The sequence below is a fragment of the Cyrtonyx montezumae genome, unplaced genomic scaffold (assembly GCF_038088225.1).
Source record: "Cyrtonyx montezumae isolate F1298 unplaced genomic scaffold, pur_monq_1.0 scaffold_8, whole genome shotgun sequence".
Lineage (NCBI taxonomy): Eukaryota > Metazoa > Chordata > Aves > Galliformes > Odontophoridae > Cyrtonyx > Cyrtonyx montezumae.
Window position 1 is genome coordinate 47,924,142 of NW_027072089.1, and position 19,232 is coordinate 47,943,373.

Genomic DNA, 19,232 nt, shown 5'->3' on the forward strand with positions numbered 1-19,232 from the left:
GACCAGGCATACCTTCCCATCCAGCTGGAGAGAGCTTTTGCAGTGTGCTGGTACGGTTCCCTGAACTATAACTACATCTAGGAGTAAGAAACACTCTGTTAAAATGTCAGGGGGATAAGGGGCACTCAGTTGAAAGAAGCTGGGCAGGAAACCAGTGGGGTCCAAATCTGACATAAAGCAGACAGAACCCATTGAAGAACATTTCTAATGCTTGGTATATTCCCTTATCTTGTTAATCTTACATCCTCTCTATTGCCTTTTACTCTAGAGGAAAACTGGTAACGTCAACATTTCTACACATTGCTCATTGTAAAAGTGGCACTAAAATGCATTCACTTTGCCAGAAGTGGAAGTGGCAAATCCTAGACTACAAAACCAGTTTTCATCTGTATGTTTATTATGCCCTTTTCAAAGGACTGTAATTTTCTGCCTCTAACACTTGTTCTGTGCTCCTTTTTTATTTTAAATCACCATAAAGCAACTGTTCAGTAACATCTCACCAGAGGGGTTCTGACTGCTTCAGTAGCACACAGTAAAGTAAAATTTAGTTAGTTTTTTATAACCAGGAAAAATCTGAGGGTTTCATTTGGTTCTTAAAGCATTTCCTGCTTCAAATTATCCTGAGAGGTTTTGACCTTTCTTGTAAAAAAGACAGAAGAGTGCAAACGTTTCTCAAAATGCTGAAATGCTTGTATAACTGTATTGCATCTCCCCTGCTACGATATCAATTAATTATTTGTTTGATCCTGCAGCTGTGCCATTGCTCTCTTCTAGTCTGTTTGTATAGCCCTCTGTTTAAAACCTCTTGTCCTAATAGCTTGGTTGGAAATTAAAAGTCATAACTCCTCACGGGCAATTGAAATTGCATTAGCAGTTTGTCAGTGGTGATCTGCCCAAACAACTTTCCTCACTGATGCAAATGTCTAAGTTATGCACCATTTGAATAGGCCATAAGCAGTGTTGTTCCTCCTTTTCCTGCTCATTGCCTGAATGCCTGCAGCCCCAGGATGGCTATCGGATGGTGCAGCAGTTCCAGTTCCTGGGATGGCCCATGTACAGGGACACGCCAGTTTCCAAACGCTCGTTCTTGAAGCTCATCCGCCAGGTGGAAAAGTGGCAGGAGGAGTACAACGGGGGAGAGGGACGCACAGTTGTCCATTGCTTGTAAGTACTGGGGGCCAGTGAGAAGAATGCTGTTATCATAGTATTCGTGCCAGGTTTTTAAAGATTCATGAGAAAGTGAAGAGATACTCATCAGGATCTGAACAAATAATACAGCTGCTCATTTAAAAGCTCTGAAGACACAAGAAATTGTGTATTTTTTAAAGGTAGATTCATGAGTTTCCCACTCTGTCCCTTGGTAGACAGGGACATGCCTATGAAAAGATGATGGGTAAAATTATATTATATAAAGATTTCCAGTGACTTTTTCAGATGAAAATTTGCGTATTTGTTCCAAGTAAATCAAAACTGTACCTTCAGAACAATGCATTTTTTTATTTCTACTCTATTCCAGCTACAATTAATTAGTACTAGAAATAAATAGTACTGTAGGGAGTGATTCCTCTTCCAGCCAAAGTCACAGAAGTAAAAGTGATCTGGTAGACCAGTCATGAGGGCCCTTTGACTGCCTTACCCTTCTCTCATAATGTTATATATTTTTGTCCTCCTGTGACCTTTGTGCTCCACTGGTACAGGCTCTCATCCACCATCCTGCCTTTTGATATGGCTTGATACATGTCCATGCTGTTTGTTCTCAGCATCAGTTGATCTTCTGAGACTAAATCTTCATGCTTGAAATTGTATCCTCCTTCTGAAGATCTACTTAGAGATGCTACCATGATGGAGAAGGACATGTGAAAAGCAGATACTAAGATGCTTTCAGAAGTTGGAACCCAAGAGTAGACAATAGCTTCCTGAATTTTGGCTTGCAGTTAATCAATATTACAACTATGGAGGAAAGTGCATTAATAATTCCTACTATCGCTGACCTTGAACAAGTCATTGCTCTTCAGTTTTCCCATCTGTAGAATGGGGATAATAATACTTTCATCAAAGGAGCATTGTGCAGTGTGATTAATTAATGTTTTGAGATCTTTAGCTGAAAAGACCCTTTTGAAGTGCAAATTACTGTTATCTCTGAGGTGGCTGATGATATTAAATAGTTGTACAACATCACACATGCGTCACTTCCAGGCAGTAAAGAAAGAAAAAGCTCCAGTATAATCCTTTTAAATGACTTTATTTTAATTAAAATTCTCAAAGAGTCCCACAATATCAGGCAATGTTTTGGCAGTAGAGAGCATTCTTTTCATACTGCCGGGATGTGACAGATGTGAGACATTGTAGCTTCCTTTGAAAATCAACCATTTGCAAAGCTGGTTTGAAAGACCATCTACCTAACTAGGCTGCACACTGGTAATTAGTAAGGTTTATTGTTTTCAGTGAAGTGCAGCCTAAAGATTCTGTTTAGAATAGCGATAGAAGTAGTAGGGTTTCCAGAAAGGAAGAGATTCTCTTAAAGATTAAAAATAACTAGGCACAAAGTATTAAATGCTGTATTTGATCGCGTGAATGAGCATTTGTGCCTGGTATCTTTGTTGGCAAATCACTTTGGGTTCTTGTCATCTCATGCTTTGGGTGGAGGAGGAATGCAGTCACTTCCAGAAGCAGCCAGTTCCTGTGCCTGCTGCAGGGTAGATGCATCAGTCACCAGCATGTAGAAGTCCCACCTCGGGCCGTGCTGAAAGCACAGCTGAATGGCTTGTAAACAAATTGGACAGCGTTGCTGTTTTCTTCTGAAACACTTTGGGTACACGAAGAAGGCACCAGGATTGGAGATTAAAAAAAACCTCAAAAGATCCTCTTCCTCTTTAATGTTTCGAGCCTGATACTCATTACATCCTTGTGCATTTGTAGTGCAAAGGGGTGTTAAATTAAGTCTAAAAGTACCTTGTCCTTATTTTAGCATTCCCTTCATGCTGCCTCAAAATTTCACTGAAGAGAGTGGCACAAAACTCAGCTATTCAGTTCCCTTCGGGCTTCCAGCCTCCTGGATTCTCAATGATAGGTTTGAGATCATTCAGCCCATTAATTCCAATTATAAACAGCACGCAGCTTAGAGTTCAGCAGCCTTTAGGCACATTCGTGTTCTTTGGTTTCTCCCTGGTGGAACCCATACCTTCTGTAGCCATCCCTGGCGCTGTAAGAACTTGTAATACAGTCAATTTGTAACCAAGCCTTTTTTAATTTCATTTTATTTTTCTTATAGGAATGGAGGTGGCCGCAGTGGGACGTTTTGTGCAATCAGTATTGTTTGCGAAATGCTTCAACATCAGAGGGCTGTTGATGTATTCCATGCTGTGAAGACACTGAGAAATAATAAGCCGAACATGGTGGACCTTCTGGTATGAGCTTTTTAACTGCTGCACTAAATAGAAAATGTTCCTTTTTCTCTCAGAAGATTCAGTCAGATTTCCAAGATTTGCAGTGGGAGTTGTTCACAAAGCAAGCAAGTCATTTTCAAAGGGGATAATGAAGTCACTTCACTTGTAAGAGTATTTTTACACTGCTTTCTTCCCAATGAGACTTAGTCTCTGTTCATTTGAATTTTTTAAGAGTTTTAAACTTTCAGCCGAACATCCTTATTAATTTTCCTTTCTAGCAGGCTGAGCCAAGTGGAGAGCAGCCCTTGCATGGGTAGAAGAAATAATAGTTATGTAAAATGAAATGCCAGATTTTCAAATTATATATATTATAAATAGCTTAATCGCCAAGTATTTATCAAAGCCATGAATTTCAGTTTGACATCCAGAATATTGCATTTAATTATGGTTGCTCTATCTCGTAGAAAGATTAAAGAAGTTCAGAAACAAGGGGCCATGTGCAATTATTTTCTTAGAGAGTGTTTTATGGGCTTTTTTTTTTTAATAGTAAATTGCTGAAGTGCCAGCTGCTACTCCACAAGAGCTGCAGAAAAGCTTAAAGCAGCAAGTTCTTACGCTCCAGTGTGTATTTCTGTACTCAGAGGTGTTTGGAGCGTGGTACCCTATTGTCATGCCTGAGCCATAAAGACACCTTTTCCCCAGGTCCCACTGTCTCTCATCTAGGCTACCTGAAAAGGAACAGCTGCCCAGAGAAGCTGTGGTGCCCCATCCCTGGAGGTGCTCATAGCCAGCTTGGATGAGGCCCCGGGCAGCTGAGCTGCTGGGTGGCAGCCGTGCCCATGGCACGGGGTTAGGGCTGGGTGGGCTCTGTGGTCCCTTCCAACCCAAACCATTCTGTGATTCTATGAAAAGTCCCAGCCCTTCCTTTAGGCCCTGTTCTAGCAAGCTGTCATGGTTTTATGATTTTTGGTACTGGTATTCTACATCATAACATCATGTAGTGCATTTAGAGTTAAAGAGTTAATGCTCCAGCTCCGTGGACCATCGATAGTTCCAGGTATACCTGTCTCAGAAGAGAAGAAGAACTCCATTCCCCAGAGGACTTTGCGATGCTTTGCGTTCTTACGTGTTTACGCTCAGAGGGAAAGATAAAAACTGTCTGCAGTCACGGGACTCTCTCTTCCCTTCGGGACCGAGCTCGGCAGTGGGTGTTTGTTGCAGCCGTCCGCCTTCAGCGTTAGCGTAAGGCCTTCGGTTTATCGGACACTCTCTCTCTCGCTCATTTTATTTGATTCATTTGCCTCAATTCCAATTATATTATATTATATTGTGTTATTTTTCCTTTCTGATATCTATTTAGTAAAATAGCTTTCCTCCTCAGATCGTTGCCGCTGTTTTGTTCCTAGGCCCATCTCCCTTCTCCTTTTCCCTTTTCCCCCTTCCCCTTCCCCGGGGTGTGGGCCCGTGGGTCCCCTGCCTAAATTGTCACAGTACCGGGTCAAACTGTCCTGCAAACCGTGACAATTTTGGCGCCCAACGTGGGGCTCGACTAGCTGCCTTAGCCGGACAGAGACATACTTTTAGAGTGAATCTCTGTCTCTTGTTCGGAAGCTTATCTGTACTGCAGGTCCTGTACGGCAAAACACGACCTTGAAGTCCAGGCGTACTGCCAGTTCTTCTGGAATATTTGTAAACTTTTCGGGTGCTGCCAGCTTGTTTGAGTAAAAGGAAAAAAAAAATGTTTTTACTGTTTCTGTTAAAACTGCCCTTACAGGGGTTGTATTGCATTGCTTTTTCCCTTTTAATGCTCAAAACGTATTGGAACTTGGTTAAGCTTGCCAGTCTGATCTATGGAGCCTGGTCCCTATATGACAAACTAAAAGCAGTGATGGAGGCACCTACCAAATACCTGGGCACCCCGACTAATGTAACAGACGATACCATGTTAACAAACCAAACAATATTTGAATGGGTGTCCAGGTTCTCCTCTCAGTTCCTTATGAATTTTCAAGATTACAGCTTAGGGACTATGTTAGCATTTGGGATATTAGTCCTCCTGAATGTATCCCTTATAATGGCACTTTACACCATGTGGAGGAAGCTTCTCCCAGAAACAGAGAATGCTGAATGGCAGGGAAAGTGGAGAGTTTTAGGAAAGAAATTAGAAGCATGGGGTTCCCCGGTGCCATGGGATTTTACTCCTGAACACTTGCAGGATCCTGAGGAGCTAGGCCTGTATCTGAGTAATGGGTGTTGCGGCTCAGAAAGATCTGAGGTGGAACAGCTTATCTGGGGCTTGGCTTATGCTTACCGAGGCATATATACTGTTCTGGAGAGAGAGGGTGTCCAAACTGAGGCTCAGGCCAAAGAGGAAAACCTCCCAGGCACATCTGACCAGCCAAAGGAAGCACCAGTATCAAAGTCAGTTGCCCCGGTGGAAGGCCAGAAATGGAAACGTGTGTCCTCACGCCTAGAACGCAAAGAAGAGGTGGCGAAAGAAGAGGAAGATCCAGGCGAGGGGGGGTCCTCAACACCACCACCACCAAGAAAGGCAACAAAGAAAAGTGAGAGGCATGGACATAGTGATGATGAGGATGATGAGAGAGTCAAAGTTACCACGTTTCGTCGACCCATGAAAATGTCTGAGATCCAAGGCTCAAGAAAGGAGTTTATTCGACGTCCGGATGAGAGTATTGTCACTTGGTTGCTTCGGTGTTGGGACAACGGGGCCAACAGCGTGTCCCTCGACAGTAATGAAGCTCGCCAACTAGGAAACATTGCCCGTGACCCAGCTGTCGACAGAGGGATCAGCCGGTATATGGATGGAATCGCCAGCCTCTGGCAACGAATGTTAGTAGCTGTGAGGGAAAGATATCCCTACAAGAGTGACCTGGCACCTAAAGTGAAAAGATGGAAAACTATTGAGGAAGGCATCCAGTATTTGAGAGAAACAGCTGTGGCGGAAATGCTATATGATCCCACGTTTGATCCTGAAGATCGGGACCATGATCCAGAGAAAGTAAGGAGTACACCCGAAATATGTCAGAAGCTTTCAAAAACAGCACCAGAAAGGTACGCCGGTACACTAGTGACAACGTTCAACAGATATGAGGACCAAGACAGAAAACCCCCAGTTTTTGAACTGATTCTTACACTTCAAAACTTTGAACAAAAATTTCCGCCATCACATGCTTCCATTTCAGCCATATCAAGGTTAGAAGTACAGATGGAAGACGTGTTAGAGAAAGTATCCCGACTGATTGATAGGGTTGAAAAGATTGCAGCTTTCAGAAGCAAACGCCGTCCTGCTCGAGCAAATGACAGCACTAACTTCATGTCACGTGCGGCTCTGTGGAGTTACTTACGTGAAAATGGAGAAGATATGAAGGAATGGCATCAAAAACCCACCCCTGCACTGCGAGCACGGGTGAGAGAATTACAACACAGACCAACGACCAGTGAAGTTGTTCCTGTCACTACAGGTAACCAATAGAGGGGCCCTGCCCTTAGCCAGAGGAGGGAGAGGGATAATAGAGTGTATTGGACTGTGTGGATTCGGTGGCCTGGCACATCAGAACCACAAAAATATGAGGCACTGGTGGATACTGGTGCACAGTGTACTCTAATGCCTTCGAGTTATAAAGGGACAGAACTGATCCATATCTCTGGAGTGACTGGGGGCTCTCAGGAATTGTCTGTGTTGGAGGCAGAAATAAGCCTCACTGGTAAGGACTGGCAGAAGCATCCTATAGTGACCGGACAGGGGGCTCCATGCATACTCGGTATAGACTATCTCAGAAGGGGGCACTTTAAGGATCCCAAGGGGTACCGATGGGCTTTTGGAATAGCTGCTGTGGACACAGACAACATTCAGCAGCTGTCTGTTTTACCTGGCCTGTCAGAAGATCCGTCTGTTGTGGGGTTGCTCCAAGTGGAGGAGCAACAGGTGCCAGTTGCTACAAAAACAGTCCACAGACGGCAGTACCGCACCAACAGGGATTCCTTGCTCCCCATTCATAACTTGATCCGTCAGCTAGAGAGACAGGGAGTGATCAGCAAAACTCACTCACCGTTTAACAGCCCCATATGGCCGGTGCGTAAAGCCAGTGGAGAATGGAGGCTGACGGTAGATTACCGTGGCCTGAATGAAGTCACACCCCCACTGAGTGCTGCTGTACCGGACATGTTACAACTCCAGTATGAACTGGAGACAAAAGCAGCCAAGTGGTATGCCACCATTGACATTGCTAATGCCTTCTTTTCAATTCCTTTGGCCACAGAATGCAGGCCACAGTTTGCCTTCACCTGGAGGGGTGTTCAGTACACCTGGAACCGTTTGCCCCAGGGGTGGAAGCACAGTCCAACCATTTGCCATGGGTTGATCCAAACTGCATTGGAGCAGGGCGGTGCTCCTGAGCATCTGCAATACATTGATGACATTGTTGTATGGGGCAATACAGCAGAGGAAGTTTTTGAGAAAGGTGAGCAGATTATTCAAATTCTCCTACGAGCTGGCTTTGCTATCAAGCGAAGCAAAGTGAAAGGGCCTGCACAGGAAATTCAGTTCCTAGGTATAAAGTGGCAAGATGGACGTCGTCACATCCCTACAGATGTGATTGACAAAATTACTGCCATGTCTCCACCCACCAGTAAGACAGAAACCCAAGCTTTTCTGGGTGTAGTGGGCTTTTGGAGAATGCATGTTCCAAACTACAGTCTCATTGTGAGCCCTCTCTATCAGGTGACGCGGAAGAAGAATGATTTTGTGTGGGGCCCTGAGCAGCAGCAGGCTTTTGAACAAATTAAGCAGGAGATAGCCCGTGCCGTGGCCCTAGGGCCAGTGCGGACGGGACAGGATGTAAAGAACATCCTCTACACTGCTGCTGGAAAGGAAGGCCCCACTTGGAGTTTGTGGCAAAGAGCTCCTGGAGAGACCAGAGGCCGACCCCTTGGATTCTGGAGTCGGGCGTACAGGGGGTCTGAGGAGCGCTACACTCCAACTGAGAAGGAGATCTTAGCCGCGTACGAGGGGGTTCGAGCTGCTTCCGAAGTAATCGGTACTGAAACACAGCTCGTCCTGGCACCTCGACTGCCAGTGCTGAACTGGATGTTTAAAGGAACAGCTCCCTCTACCCATCATGCTACTGATGCCACTTGGAGTAAGTGGACTGCACTGATTACACAGCGAGCTCGGATGGGGAACCTCAACCGTCCAGGAATCCTGGAGGTGATCATGGACTGGCCTGAAGGTAAAACGTTTGGAACAACGCCAGCAGAGGAGGTGTCACGTGCTAAAGAAGCCCCACCATATAATGAACTACCAGACAATGAAAAGAGATACGCCCTGTTCACAGATGGATCGTGTCGCATTGTGGGTAAGCACCGCAGATGGAAATCTGCTGTGTGGAGCCCCACACGACGAGTTGCAGAGGCCATTGAAGGAGAAGGACAATCAAGTCAATTTGCAGAGGTAAAGGCTGTCCAGCTGGCCTTAGATATTGCTGAACGAGAGAGGTGGCCAGTGCTTTATCTTTACACTGACTCATGGATGGTGGCAAATGCTTTATGGGGGTGGTTACAGCAGTGGGAACAAAATGGTTGGCAACGGAGAGGTAAACCTATTTGGGCCGCTGAACTGTGGAAAAACATTGCTGCCCGAATAAAGAATATGGTTGTAAAGGTGCGCCATGTAGATGCTCATGTTCCTAAGAGCCGGGCAACTGAAGAACAGCAAAATAACCATCAGGTAGATCGAGCTGCCAAAGTTAAGGTGGCTCAAATAGACTTGGACTGGCAACACAAAAGTGAATTATTTCTAGCTCGGTGGGCCCATGAGACCTCGGGCCATCAAGGAAGAGATGCAACATATAAGTGGGCTAGAGACCGAGGGGTGGACTTAACTATGGATGCTATTGCACAGGTTATCCATGACTGTGACACATGCGCCACAATTAAACAGGCCAAGAGGATGAAACCTCTTTGGGAGGAAGGGCGATGGCAAAAGTATAAATATGGGGAGGCGTGGCAGGTTGATTATATCACCTTACCACGATCTCGCAGTGGTAAGCGTTATGTGCTCACCATGGTAGAGGCAACTACTGGGTGGCTTGAAACATATGCAGTACCCCATGCTACCGCCCGGAACACCATCTTAGGGCTCGAGAAACAAGTCCTATGGCGACATGGCACTCCAGAGAGAATTGAGTCTGATAATGGAACTCATTTCAAAAATTCTCTTGTAAATACTTGGGCCAAAGATCATGGCATCGAGTGGATTTATCATATCCCCTATCATGCACCAGCTTCTGGTAAAATTGAAAGGTACAATGGGTTGTTAAAAACAATGTTGAAAGCAATGGGTGGTGGAACATTTAAGCACTGGGAGAAGAATTTGTCAGAAGCCACCTGGTTGGTCAACACCAGAGGATCCATCAATCGCAATGGTCCTGCCCAATCCAGCCCTCTACCTACTGTAGAAGGAGATAAGGTCCCTGTAGTACATGTGAAGAACATGTTGGGAAAAGCGGTTTGGGTTCTTCCAGCTTCTGGAGAGGGCAAACCTCTCCGTGGAACTGTTTTTGCTCAGGGACCTGGGTCTACCTGGTGGGTGATGCAGAAGAATGGGGATGTTCAGTGTGTACCACAAGGGAATTTGATGTGGGGAGAGCGCCCTCAGTAATTCTATTACTATGTATATATGTATATATGTATATATGTATGTTGTATGTGTTTGTATTTAATGCTTGTTAATCATTGTTTCTTTATGTGTATATATGTATATTAAGCATGATGTAATGATGTTGAATAAGGGGTGGAATGTCATGGTTTTATGATTTTTGGTACTGGTATTCTACATCATAACATCATGTAGTGCATTTAGAGTTAAAGAGTTAATGCTCCAGCTCCGTGGACCATCGATAGTTCCAGGTATACCTGTCTCAGAAGAGAAGAAGAACTCCATTCCCCAGAGGACTTTGCGATGCTTTGCGTTCTTACGTGTTTACGCTCAGAGGGAAAGATAAAAACTGTCTGCAGTCACGGGACTCTCTCTTCCCTTCGGGACCGAGCTCGGCAGTGGGTGTTTGTTGCAGCCGTCCGCCTTCAGCGTTAGCGTAAGGCCTTCGGTTTATCGGACACTCTCTCTCTCGCTCATTTTATTTGATTCATTTGCCTCAATTCCAATTATATTATATTATATTGTGTTATTTTTCCTTTCTGATATCTATTTAGTAAAATAGCTTTCCTCCTCAGATCGTTGCCGCTGTTTTGTTCCTAGGCCCATCTCCCTTCTCCTTTTCCCTTTTCCCCCTTCCCCTTCCCCGGGGTGTGGGCCCGTGGGTCCCCTGCCTAAATTGTCACAGTACCGGGTCAAACTGTCCTGCAAACCGTGACACAAGCTCATGGCAAAAAGCCAGATGTTGCCAGCTGTGCAAAGTGAAGAGGGAGTTCACAACTAGCACTGTGGGACCACAAGCCAGGAATATGAAACTGTGAATCTTGTAATAGTAAGAAACTATCAAGCTTTCACAGCAGTGGGAGGGAGCAGCTTATTTGGCTCCTCTTCCTCTGGTTTGTATTCTCAGGAGGAGAATCATCATGCTGAGAACCACACATTTTTATTTCCCAGATATTAAGATAAATGTCTACTTCTTCCTTCAGATAGTATAGTTTTGGATAGAGACTTGGCAGGCCTGCTGTTCTCGGTTCTCCCAGAGCTTAAGTCCGCAGAACTCACTGATCTCTTATTCATCTATTTTATAGAAATAAAAAGAAAATTACCAGTGTGAAGATGTACAGTTGAAGAAAGTGTTCTCTATAAATTCCCGTTTTTGACAGTTCCCAGGTATAGATTTGTCAGGCAGCTGTCTCCATTTTTCAGCACAGAATGTTTTTAATCAAAAAGCTGGATGTGTTATTTTAGAATATAAAAATAGCTCTTAGTAAATTGGGGGTGGTCTGAGAATGTCTGGATGGTATTGAGAAGCCTTTGTAAAGGTTTTTCCCTAGGAGATTTCAAAGCACTGAGGAAGGAGAGCAGTATTGTTTTTCTTATATTACCGATAGAGAAACTAAGGTAGGCAGGATTTCTTCCAGTATCTCATAATCCACCGACAAAGCAGAATTAGCAAGGTTCAAGGGAATTTTCCCATATAGTTTTTCATGGTAAAAAGAGAATATGGACACTTCAGTTCTTATCCTGAGCCTGCTTCTGACTTCATCTTTTTTGACCTTTATTATATTAATGTGTCTCTGCCTCAGTGTCCACATCTGAAAACCAAGAACAGTAATATTCATCTACTTCTGCAAAATGCTGTTATAAGAGATGAAATGTTCAGAGTTATAACGCTATTTGACACGAACAGCTTAGGACTGCTTTATATAAACCAGTTATATACTTTCTGACCTGACCAAGGACAGTCTTTACAGTCTATATGCAGAGATTCATCACTTAATTTCATTGAAACCATTGTTTTTCCTGCAAGTGTAAAAAACTGAATGCCACGTCTATTCAGTGTGGAAAAATCTATGAAATTCTTCAGCCATTATACAGAGGTAATGCATGGTTTTGCAACGTCTGTTCCATACGTACAAAATGTTTTCTAATGTATTGTTGGACCTACCAGTTATTGTCCCAGAAAGAAATGTAAATATTCTCTTGGAAGGTACAGAATAATTGTCATTTATTTAGAAACATATTCAATAAAATTAGAACAGAAGTAACTTGCATAATGTTTCTTTCTTTTCTTTTTTATCTTTTCTCATCCCGAAGAAGAAATGAGCAGATTAAGGAGCCCTGCAGGATCTTAAAGCCTAACATACATTTCATTCATATCTTAGGCAACATAAGCACTTAGGGTTTGTTTTCTTTTAAAGTGACAACTCTCAACAAAAGGACTTTTAAATTGTTGCTTTTTTTTTTTCCTGGCTTTCTGATCGCTGTGATGTTGTTTGACCTCTTAAATTTTAAGTTGACCTCTCTTTTCAACTAAAAAGTGGCCCAAAATCACGAGTGCAAGCCAACAGATTTAATCCTCTATAACGTTCTCTTCAATAGAATATATTCTATTGAACAGAATATATCTGGGATGTAATTGTAATCTCCCTACGTGCACACCTGTATTTTTAATTGATGTAAGTGTATAATAGAGAGAAGCATTTTGGTGGCAGAAATAGTCATAAAATAGGGATTGTGAATTGTTAGAATGCACTTGCATTCAAAGAACCCACACCTATTTCTTTCAGCATTTTTATTTCATTTAAATGCCTGTAGTATTGCTCAATATTCTGAGTAGCAAGGGTAAAATGGAAGAGGGTTATGTGTGTGCACAAAATTATCAAGTCCCAGAGTATCACATCCCTTACAGCTGCCCAGTGGGTGAGGGTTAGTCAGAAGTTACTGACCTCTTTGTGTCACTTAAGATGTGAAGAGGATAAAGTAATAATGTTCATCTCAGAAGGACACAGACTTGGATTTCCCTGGATCAGGACCAGCTTCCCAGCTGTTGCAAATGAAAATAGCAGTTCTGTGTGTTTAAGGCACAGGGCTGGTACCTGGAAACTTAGACTGGGTAACACAAGAGCTGTTAAGACCCTAAAATACACATCACCATTAATTGTTCAAAAATGAATGTGAATAGATCCAATTAATTTAGATCTGGCCTGGTCTCCTGCCCTACTGTGATTAGGGAGCATATCACTCCAGTGTGATTTTGAGCTACATCTAGAGGAGGAACAATGAGCAGACATCATACTGACATGTCTCCAGGGGCAGAACATCCACCACCTCTGATAGGTTGCCCGGAGGGGTGGTGGATGCCTCATCTCTGGAGACACTCAAGATCAAGCTGGATCGGGCTCTGAGCAACCTGATGTAGCTGTAGGTGTCCCTGTTCATTGCAGGGGAGTTGGACTAGATGGCCTTTAAGGGACCCTTCCAACTCAAATGACTTTATGGTAGATATAAAATAGGAGTTACGGATTGGAAAGCATTAGGTTGGGTCTGTTTTAAGATCAAAATTTCCACAGAGGAACTTCAATAACTCCAATTCTGGCAAAGTGCTATGAGAGCATTTTGACAGATGACTGAAGGGCTCAATTTGCTTACGTGTAGTCAATTTTTCTCATACAAGTGTATTAGAGCAGCTAACTACACAACTAATAGGAGCAGTGCTGTAAATTACTGTCTGCGTAGTGTCTATTGTGTGGTTAATGTAAAGATTTTCTTATCTGAATACAAATTTGATTTGCAAACTGGTTCCCATAGCCCATAGCTGACTGTAAGTAATTTTAACGGAAGAGAAAAATTGATCCCCTTAATTAAGTTCCTTCAATAATTGACTCTGTGGTTGTCTTGATTTTTCAGGATCAATACAAATTCTGCTACGAAGTGGCTTTGGAATACTTGAATTCCGGCTGACGGCATAAACTGCACAGACACTGTTCCTCCCTCCACCACCACAAACAAAGCAAGTCGTTTCATGATATCTGTGTCAATGAGATGAAGACTTCTCAGTGTTACGCTTCTACTGCTTTGTATAACTGGCTCTTTTTAAGAGCCCAAAGAAATGTTTATGAAACTGCTTGCACTGCCCATTTTCCACTATTAATGCCGCTGCTTGACACCCATATGAGCGTACACCAAACCACATGGCAGTCGTTGAACACTGTATTCATATGTAGCCATCGACGTGGTGAAGCAGCATAGTCCTCTGGTAAATAAGAGAGCACAATTATATTCTTATGAAGGAATTTGTACTCTTCTGTTATATTTTGTCGCCTGTGATTCTCAGTTATTGTCATGGCCTAGTGTACATTTCTGTTCTGTGGAGAATGCTATATCTGGCATTTTGATAATATAATTTTAGTTATATTTGCATTCTAACACGTGCATAATAAATGAATCATATGTAGCTTATCTGAACTAATGGAAAGATGTGTACCAAATCATGTTAACTTTTTTGAGTTGTAATTTCTATCCACTTTGTACCATTTCAGAGAGAGAATCTTGATAGAAATACAATTAGACAAATGCAAAATACAGGATGCTCAGATTAATATATCCAAAGCTTTTTCATTTGTTTATATTGTAAATATTTTTTGATTTCATCAAATTATTTATTCATTAAAATGAATTTTTTTGTGAAGCACAGTGAGTGACAATCATTTTTATTAAGCCCTGGAAATGCTTACTGTATGATAATGTAAACATTTGTTTACCTTGTATGGATTCTCAGCTCAATAAATAATTACATACATGATAAAATCTTGTTATTTAATACCTCTTGGCATCTGAGTGCCTTCCAGTAAACCTCTTTTCACATTAATTCCTCTAAATACTGAGCTACACCAAAGCATGCTTATTGTGTGAGCCAGTGTTGATGCAGCCAATAGCAAGGAAGATGTGTCATGCCACTATATATAAAGAAGAGGTGAGTTGGACAAATTAAGATGCATGTACACAAATGGAGAACCCAAAAGTTTTGCTGCTCAGTGAAGAAGAGCTGATGTTGGTTAGGTATGCAGAACTCAGTCTTGTCACAGAGGCACGCTCATGCCTCACCTTCATGGAGGCAGTGCAAGAAGCACAACAGCGAAGAGGACTGAACCAGCAATGGCTTGCTGCAGTGTCCTTTGGGATTATAGATCTATCTCTCTCATCCAGCAGTACCAAGGAGACATTGCAGGCAGAGCAACTGCTCAGCACTGAAGCCTTCCAGAGCTATATGGAAACCCAGAGCAAGGAGGTTGCAGACTGCTCAGTATTTAAGCTCTTGAAAGGATTATTTTAACATGCAAGCCATCTGAGATGGGGACAGTATTGATATAAGCATATAAAAGTCGAAATGTTTTGAGAGCCTTTAAATCTGAGAGGTATCCAGCCTGGATAGAATGACACACAGCTTGTTAAGTGCCAGTTCCAAACCACTGCAAAATTCAGATCTGAAGACATGAGGATTGGCTTCCTCTGCAGCTGGAAAGCATCACTTATAAAAGAAAATTGCTTTAAAATGTAGCTGACAGCTACAAGCCATTGCTGTAAATTGCAGAGAGGTACTGAAGAACTTAGGAAAAGCAACCCCAGCTCTGAGAAAAATGGAGGTGCTTGGGTGAGCCCTATAGCACTTCAGCCTGTTGCAGGATATGCTCTGATTCACGTGGAAACCTTGAATATTGTATTCCTCCAAGCCAGCTTGACAAACCTTGTATACCAGCTAAGCATGCTTCTCAGTAATAATTAAAGATTGCTAGAAGTTCGATTTCCACAATTTAGTCATTGAAATATGCATGCATGTGTCTACATCTGCCAGATGGCTCCAAGTACTTAAAACAGCAAAGTGTGCTGAAGAAGTGCTGAGACCTAAAGAGACATAGGCAACATGATCCTAAACTTGAGCAAGATCTGTTGAAATGCAGCGAGAATTATGGCAATCTCTCCCAAGGACAGAAACTTCCAGAATTATTTCAGATACTGCACTCTTCAAGACTTGCCACAAGTAGGTCTTGGGGGATGAGGATAACAAGAAGAAAGCTCTGCAGAATTTTTAATTTCTTTACTGATGATATCACCACTTTCTGTTGCTGTTCTTCTGATCCAGGCATAGTGAAACCATGCTGATCTGTAAATGGGAGCCAGTTCAGGAAAGTAGTAAGCCACTTTGTGTCCTCACTCTCTTGCTACAGCTATCAGTATGAATGATAAAAATCCAGGTGTAGGCAAAATATTTTGGCAAGAAGGAAAAAAAAAAAAGAAGGAAAAGAAGAAAGAAAGATGAGATCTTCGGGAGCCAGGGCTAGAGAAAAAGTAAAGAATCAGAAAGGAACAGAAAGGAGAGATGAACTTGGAGAGCAGGTATTCAAGAGGCAGCATGGAGCTTCTGAAGGTTACCTGGAAGATACTATTGCAAAGGTGGCAAAAGAAAGAAAACTGCAGTGAAAACCATTTCAGGAGATACCACTACTGTTACATTTTGCCGCTGTGTGACAGATAGCAACAGAGGGGTGGTCTGACAGGATGGCTTCTGACACTAAAGTGGAGATGAAGCAAAGGAGAGGATTTGAATTCTTCCATGTGGAAAAAAAAATCGCTCCCACTGACATTCATCAATGCTTGCCGAATGTTTATGGAGATCAGACAGTGGGTATGAGCATGACGAGGAGGAGAGTGTCATCACAGTAGTGTAAAGTGTTGTGTGCTGTCTTTTGGGATAGCAAAGGGATGATTGATCTGGATTTCCTAGAACCTAGACAAACCATCGACTCTGACTGCTATGTCACAGCTCTGACTAAACTGAAGGCTTGAACTTCCAGAGTTAGGCCAGAGGAGAAGACAACCATTCTTTTGCAACGTGGCAACACCAGGCTCCATACCAGTTTGAAGACTGTGGAGCACACTGCCCGTCCTGGTTGGACTGTCCTACCGCACCCACCATATAATCTGGATCTGGCGCCTTTTGACTTCCATCTGTTTGGGCTGTTGAAAGATGGACTGCATGGAAACATTTTCCTAGCAATTATGCCATCATAGTAGCTGTGAAACTGTAGGTCACCTCTGCTGCTGCAGATTTTTTTGAGTGTGGCATGCAGGCTCTTGTTCATTGCTGGCAAAAACGCATAAGCAATCAGTGGTGACTATGCTGAAAAATAGTATTTTGTAGTTGAGAATTTGCTCTAACCAATAGTGTTGTTTTACTCTTTGTATCCGTTGTAGTTTCCATGGAAATAAATAAGAAGCACTACTTTTGGCGTGACCTACATGTTTTGTCAATTTTGACTAGAAAAAATATTACAGCTCATGTACAAATTTTGTTCCTGAACACTCAGCTGAATTAAAAGAAAAAGAAAACTAGGAACAGCAGAAGAGTGTACAGTTTAGCTCTGTTGTTTTGATACTCATTAAGTAAGCCTATATGTATAACTCTATAACTACTTGAAGGGAGGTTGTAGTGAGCTGGGGGTTGGCCTTTTCTCTCTTGTAACTAGTGATAGAACAAGAGGGAATGGCTTCAAGTTGCACCAGGGGATACTCGGGCTGGACATTAGGAAATACTACTTTTCTGAAAGGGTGGTGAGGCGCTGGAATGGGCTGCCCAGGGAGGTGGTGGAGTCACTGACCCTGGAGGTGTTCAAGGAATGTTTAGACATTGTGTTGATGGACATGGTTTAGAGAGAGCTATTGGTGATAGGCAGAGAGTTGGACTGGATGCTCTTATAGGACTTTTCCAGCTTTGGTGATTCTGTGACTCTGTGAAGCCAATAACTGTTGTCACATTTGGGACACAGCACCAGTGACAAGAAATAAAAAACAAACAGACCATGCAAAAAATAATGTGATTTCTATAGGAGCTCATTTTCTTTTGTTTGCTTGTGTGTTTTCCCTAGCCTGGACCTTATCTAGTGAAATCACACATTCACATGAATTTGCACCGCCCTGGTCATCCCCATGCTTGTCCAAAGCTGCTCACAGGTGGCAGCTTGCTCCATGCCAACCCAATGCTGCCTGTCCTCTGCCAACAGCCACTGCTCACCTTCCACATCCTCACCTCTGGGCATCTCTGCAGCTGCTCACCCAGCCTCAGAACTAAGCCAGGCAGAGCAGGAGAGGTGCTGCACTGCTTACAAGCTTGTATTGTCCAGCATAGCATGGCACTTCAGTAGCCTTCCTGGAAGATGCTTTGCCCTTGGGTCCTGCTTCTCACTCCAGGATCACATCTAACACCAACTATAAGCCTCCAGTCCACATCCCTTCCAGTCTTGTCATTGCAGGAAACGATGCTCTCTCTGGGTAAAAGGGAATGTGAGGCTGGAAGAGGCTGGGGTTTTTGCCATGATTTTTTCTAAGTCTGTTAATAACACTCCATGCACAAAAGCACAGAAGAGGTGTACTTCGACAATGAGGAGTGTGAGCTGCTTGCTGTAGCTTGTCTAAGGAAGGGTACCAGGGGAGATGAATATCTCATATTCACTGACAGCCTTTCCAGGCAATAATACTTTTACTCCTGAAACTCTCCTACTGTTGTGTTTTCAGTAGCAGCTAGAAGATTTTTAATTGTATCTCTACAGTCCTGATATTTTCAGTAATTTTTCTGTGTGTGTGACAAGTTTTGTTCAGAAGCCACAATTAAAGCATAACTGTCATTCATGCTAGACATACACTGACACTGCTGCTACATGCCATCAAAACAACCCACCTGAGAGAACACTGAGTTCCACATAGACCTGGCTCCACGCAGACCACCCAAAATTCAAACCCTTGACCCCTGAGTTTCCCTGATTTTGCTCTTCCCACTCTCTCCAGCAGTCCCACTGGGGCAGGGGCAGTGTGCGAGCTTGCTGTGTGAGGCTCAGCTGCTGGCCAGGGGCAGCCCACCACGGATGACATAGCAGTGTTTGTAGGACTTGGTTCTACAGCTGTCGGTCAATAATAAGCCTAGAGTGCTCTGAATATGAGCTTACTTGTCTTAAAATGAGAATTGCTCACACAGAAAATTAAGCACATGATTTAAGCATGTTGTTAAAATGAACCTAAATAGACACCAAAGTAAAAAGGCCAGACTGAGAGCATCAGCAAGGCACTTATTTTTAACCAGGCCTGGAGGCAGATGGGCCCATTCAGATGAAATGGGAAAGACACAGAATTGAACTGTGCATGGCAGAAAATGTGGGGATGACACTCAGCCTTTTCTGTATCCACAGCATTCAGCACATTTTAAGTGCTGTCCATAACCAATGGTTACTACAACAAAAAAACTCTGCTAGCATTTCTGCTCTGCCACAAATGAATGTTTCATATACACAGGGTCTGCCTGTAACCTTCCAGACTGTAGATGTTCTACGTGGAGGTGGCAT

General features: G+C 43.1%; 1 protein-coding gene across 8 annotated transcripts in view; it reads left to right on the forward strand.

Moving 5' to 3' along the window:
- Positions 1-15,012, forward strand: part of PTPRM (protein tyrosine phosphatase receptor type M) — a 449,220-nt gene extending 434,208 nt beyond the window's left edge. For all 8 annotated transcript variants that reach the window (XM_065752038.1, XM_065752030.1, XM_065752031.1 and 5 more), the window contains 3 exons: positions 1,001-1,164; positions 3,272-3,407; positions 13,750-15,012. In XM_065752038.1, coding sequence (XP_065608110.1) covers positions 1,001-1,164; positions 3,272-3,407; positions 13,750-13,803 — 354 coding nt within the window. In that variant the 3' untranslated portion in view covers positions 13,804-15,012. The remainder of the gene's footprint in view (positions 1-1,000; positions 1,165-3,271; positions 3,408-13,749) is intronic.
- Positions 15,013-19,232: the final 4,220 nt, after the last annotated feature.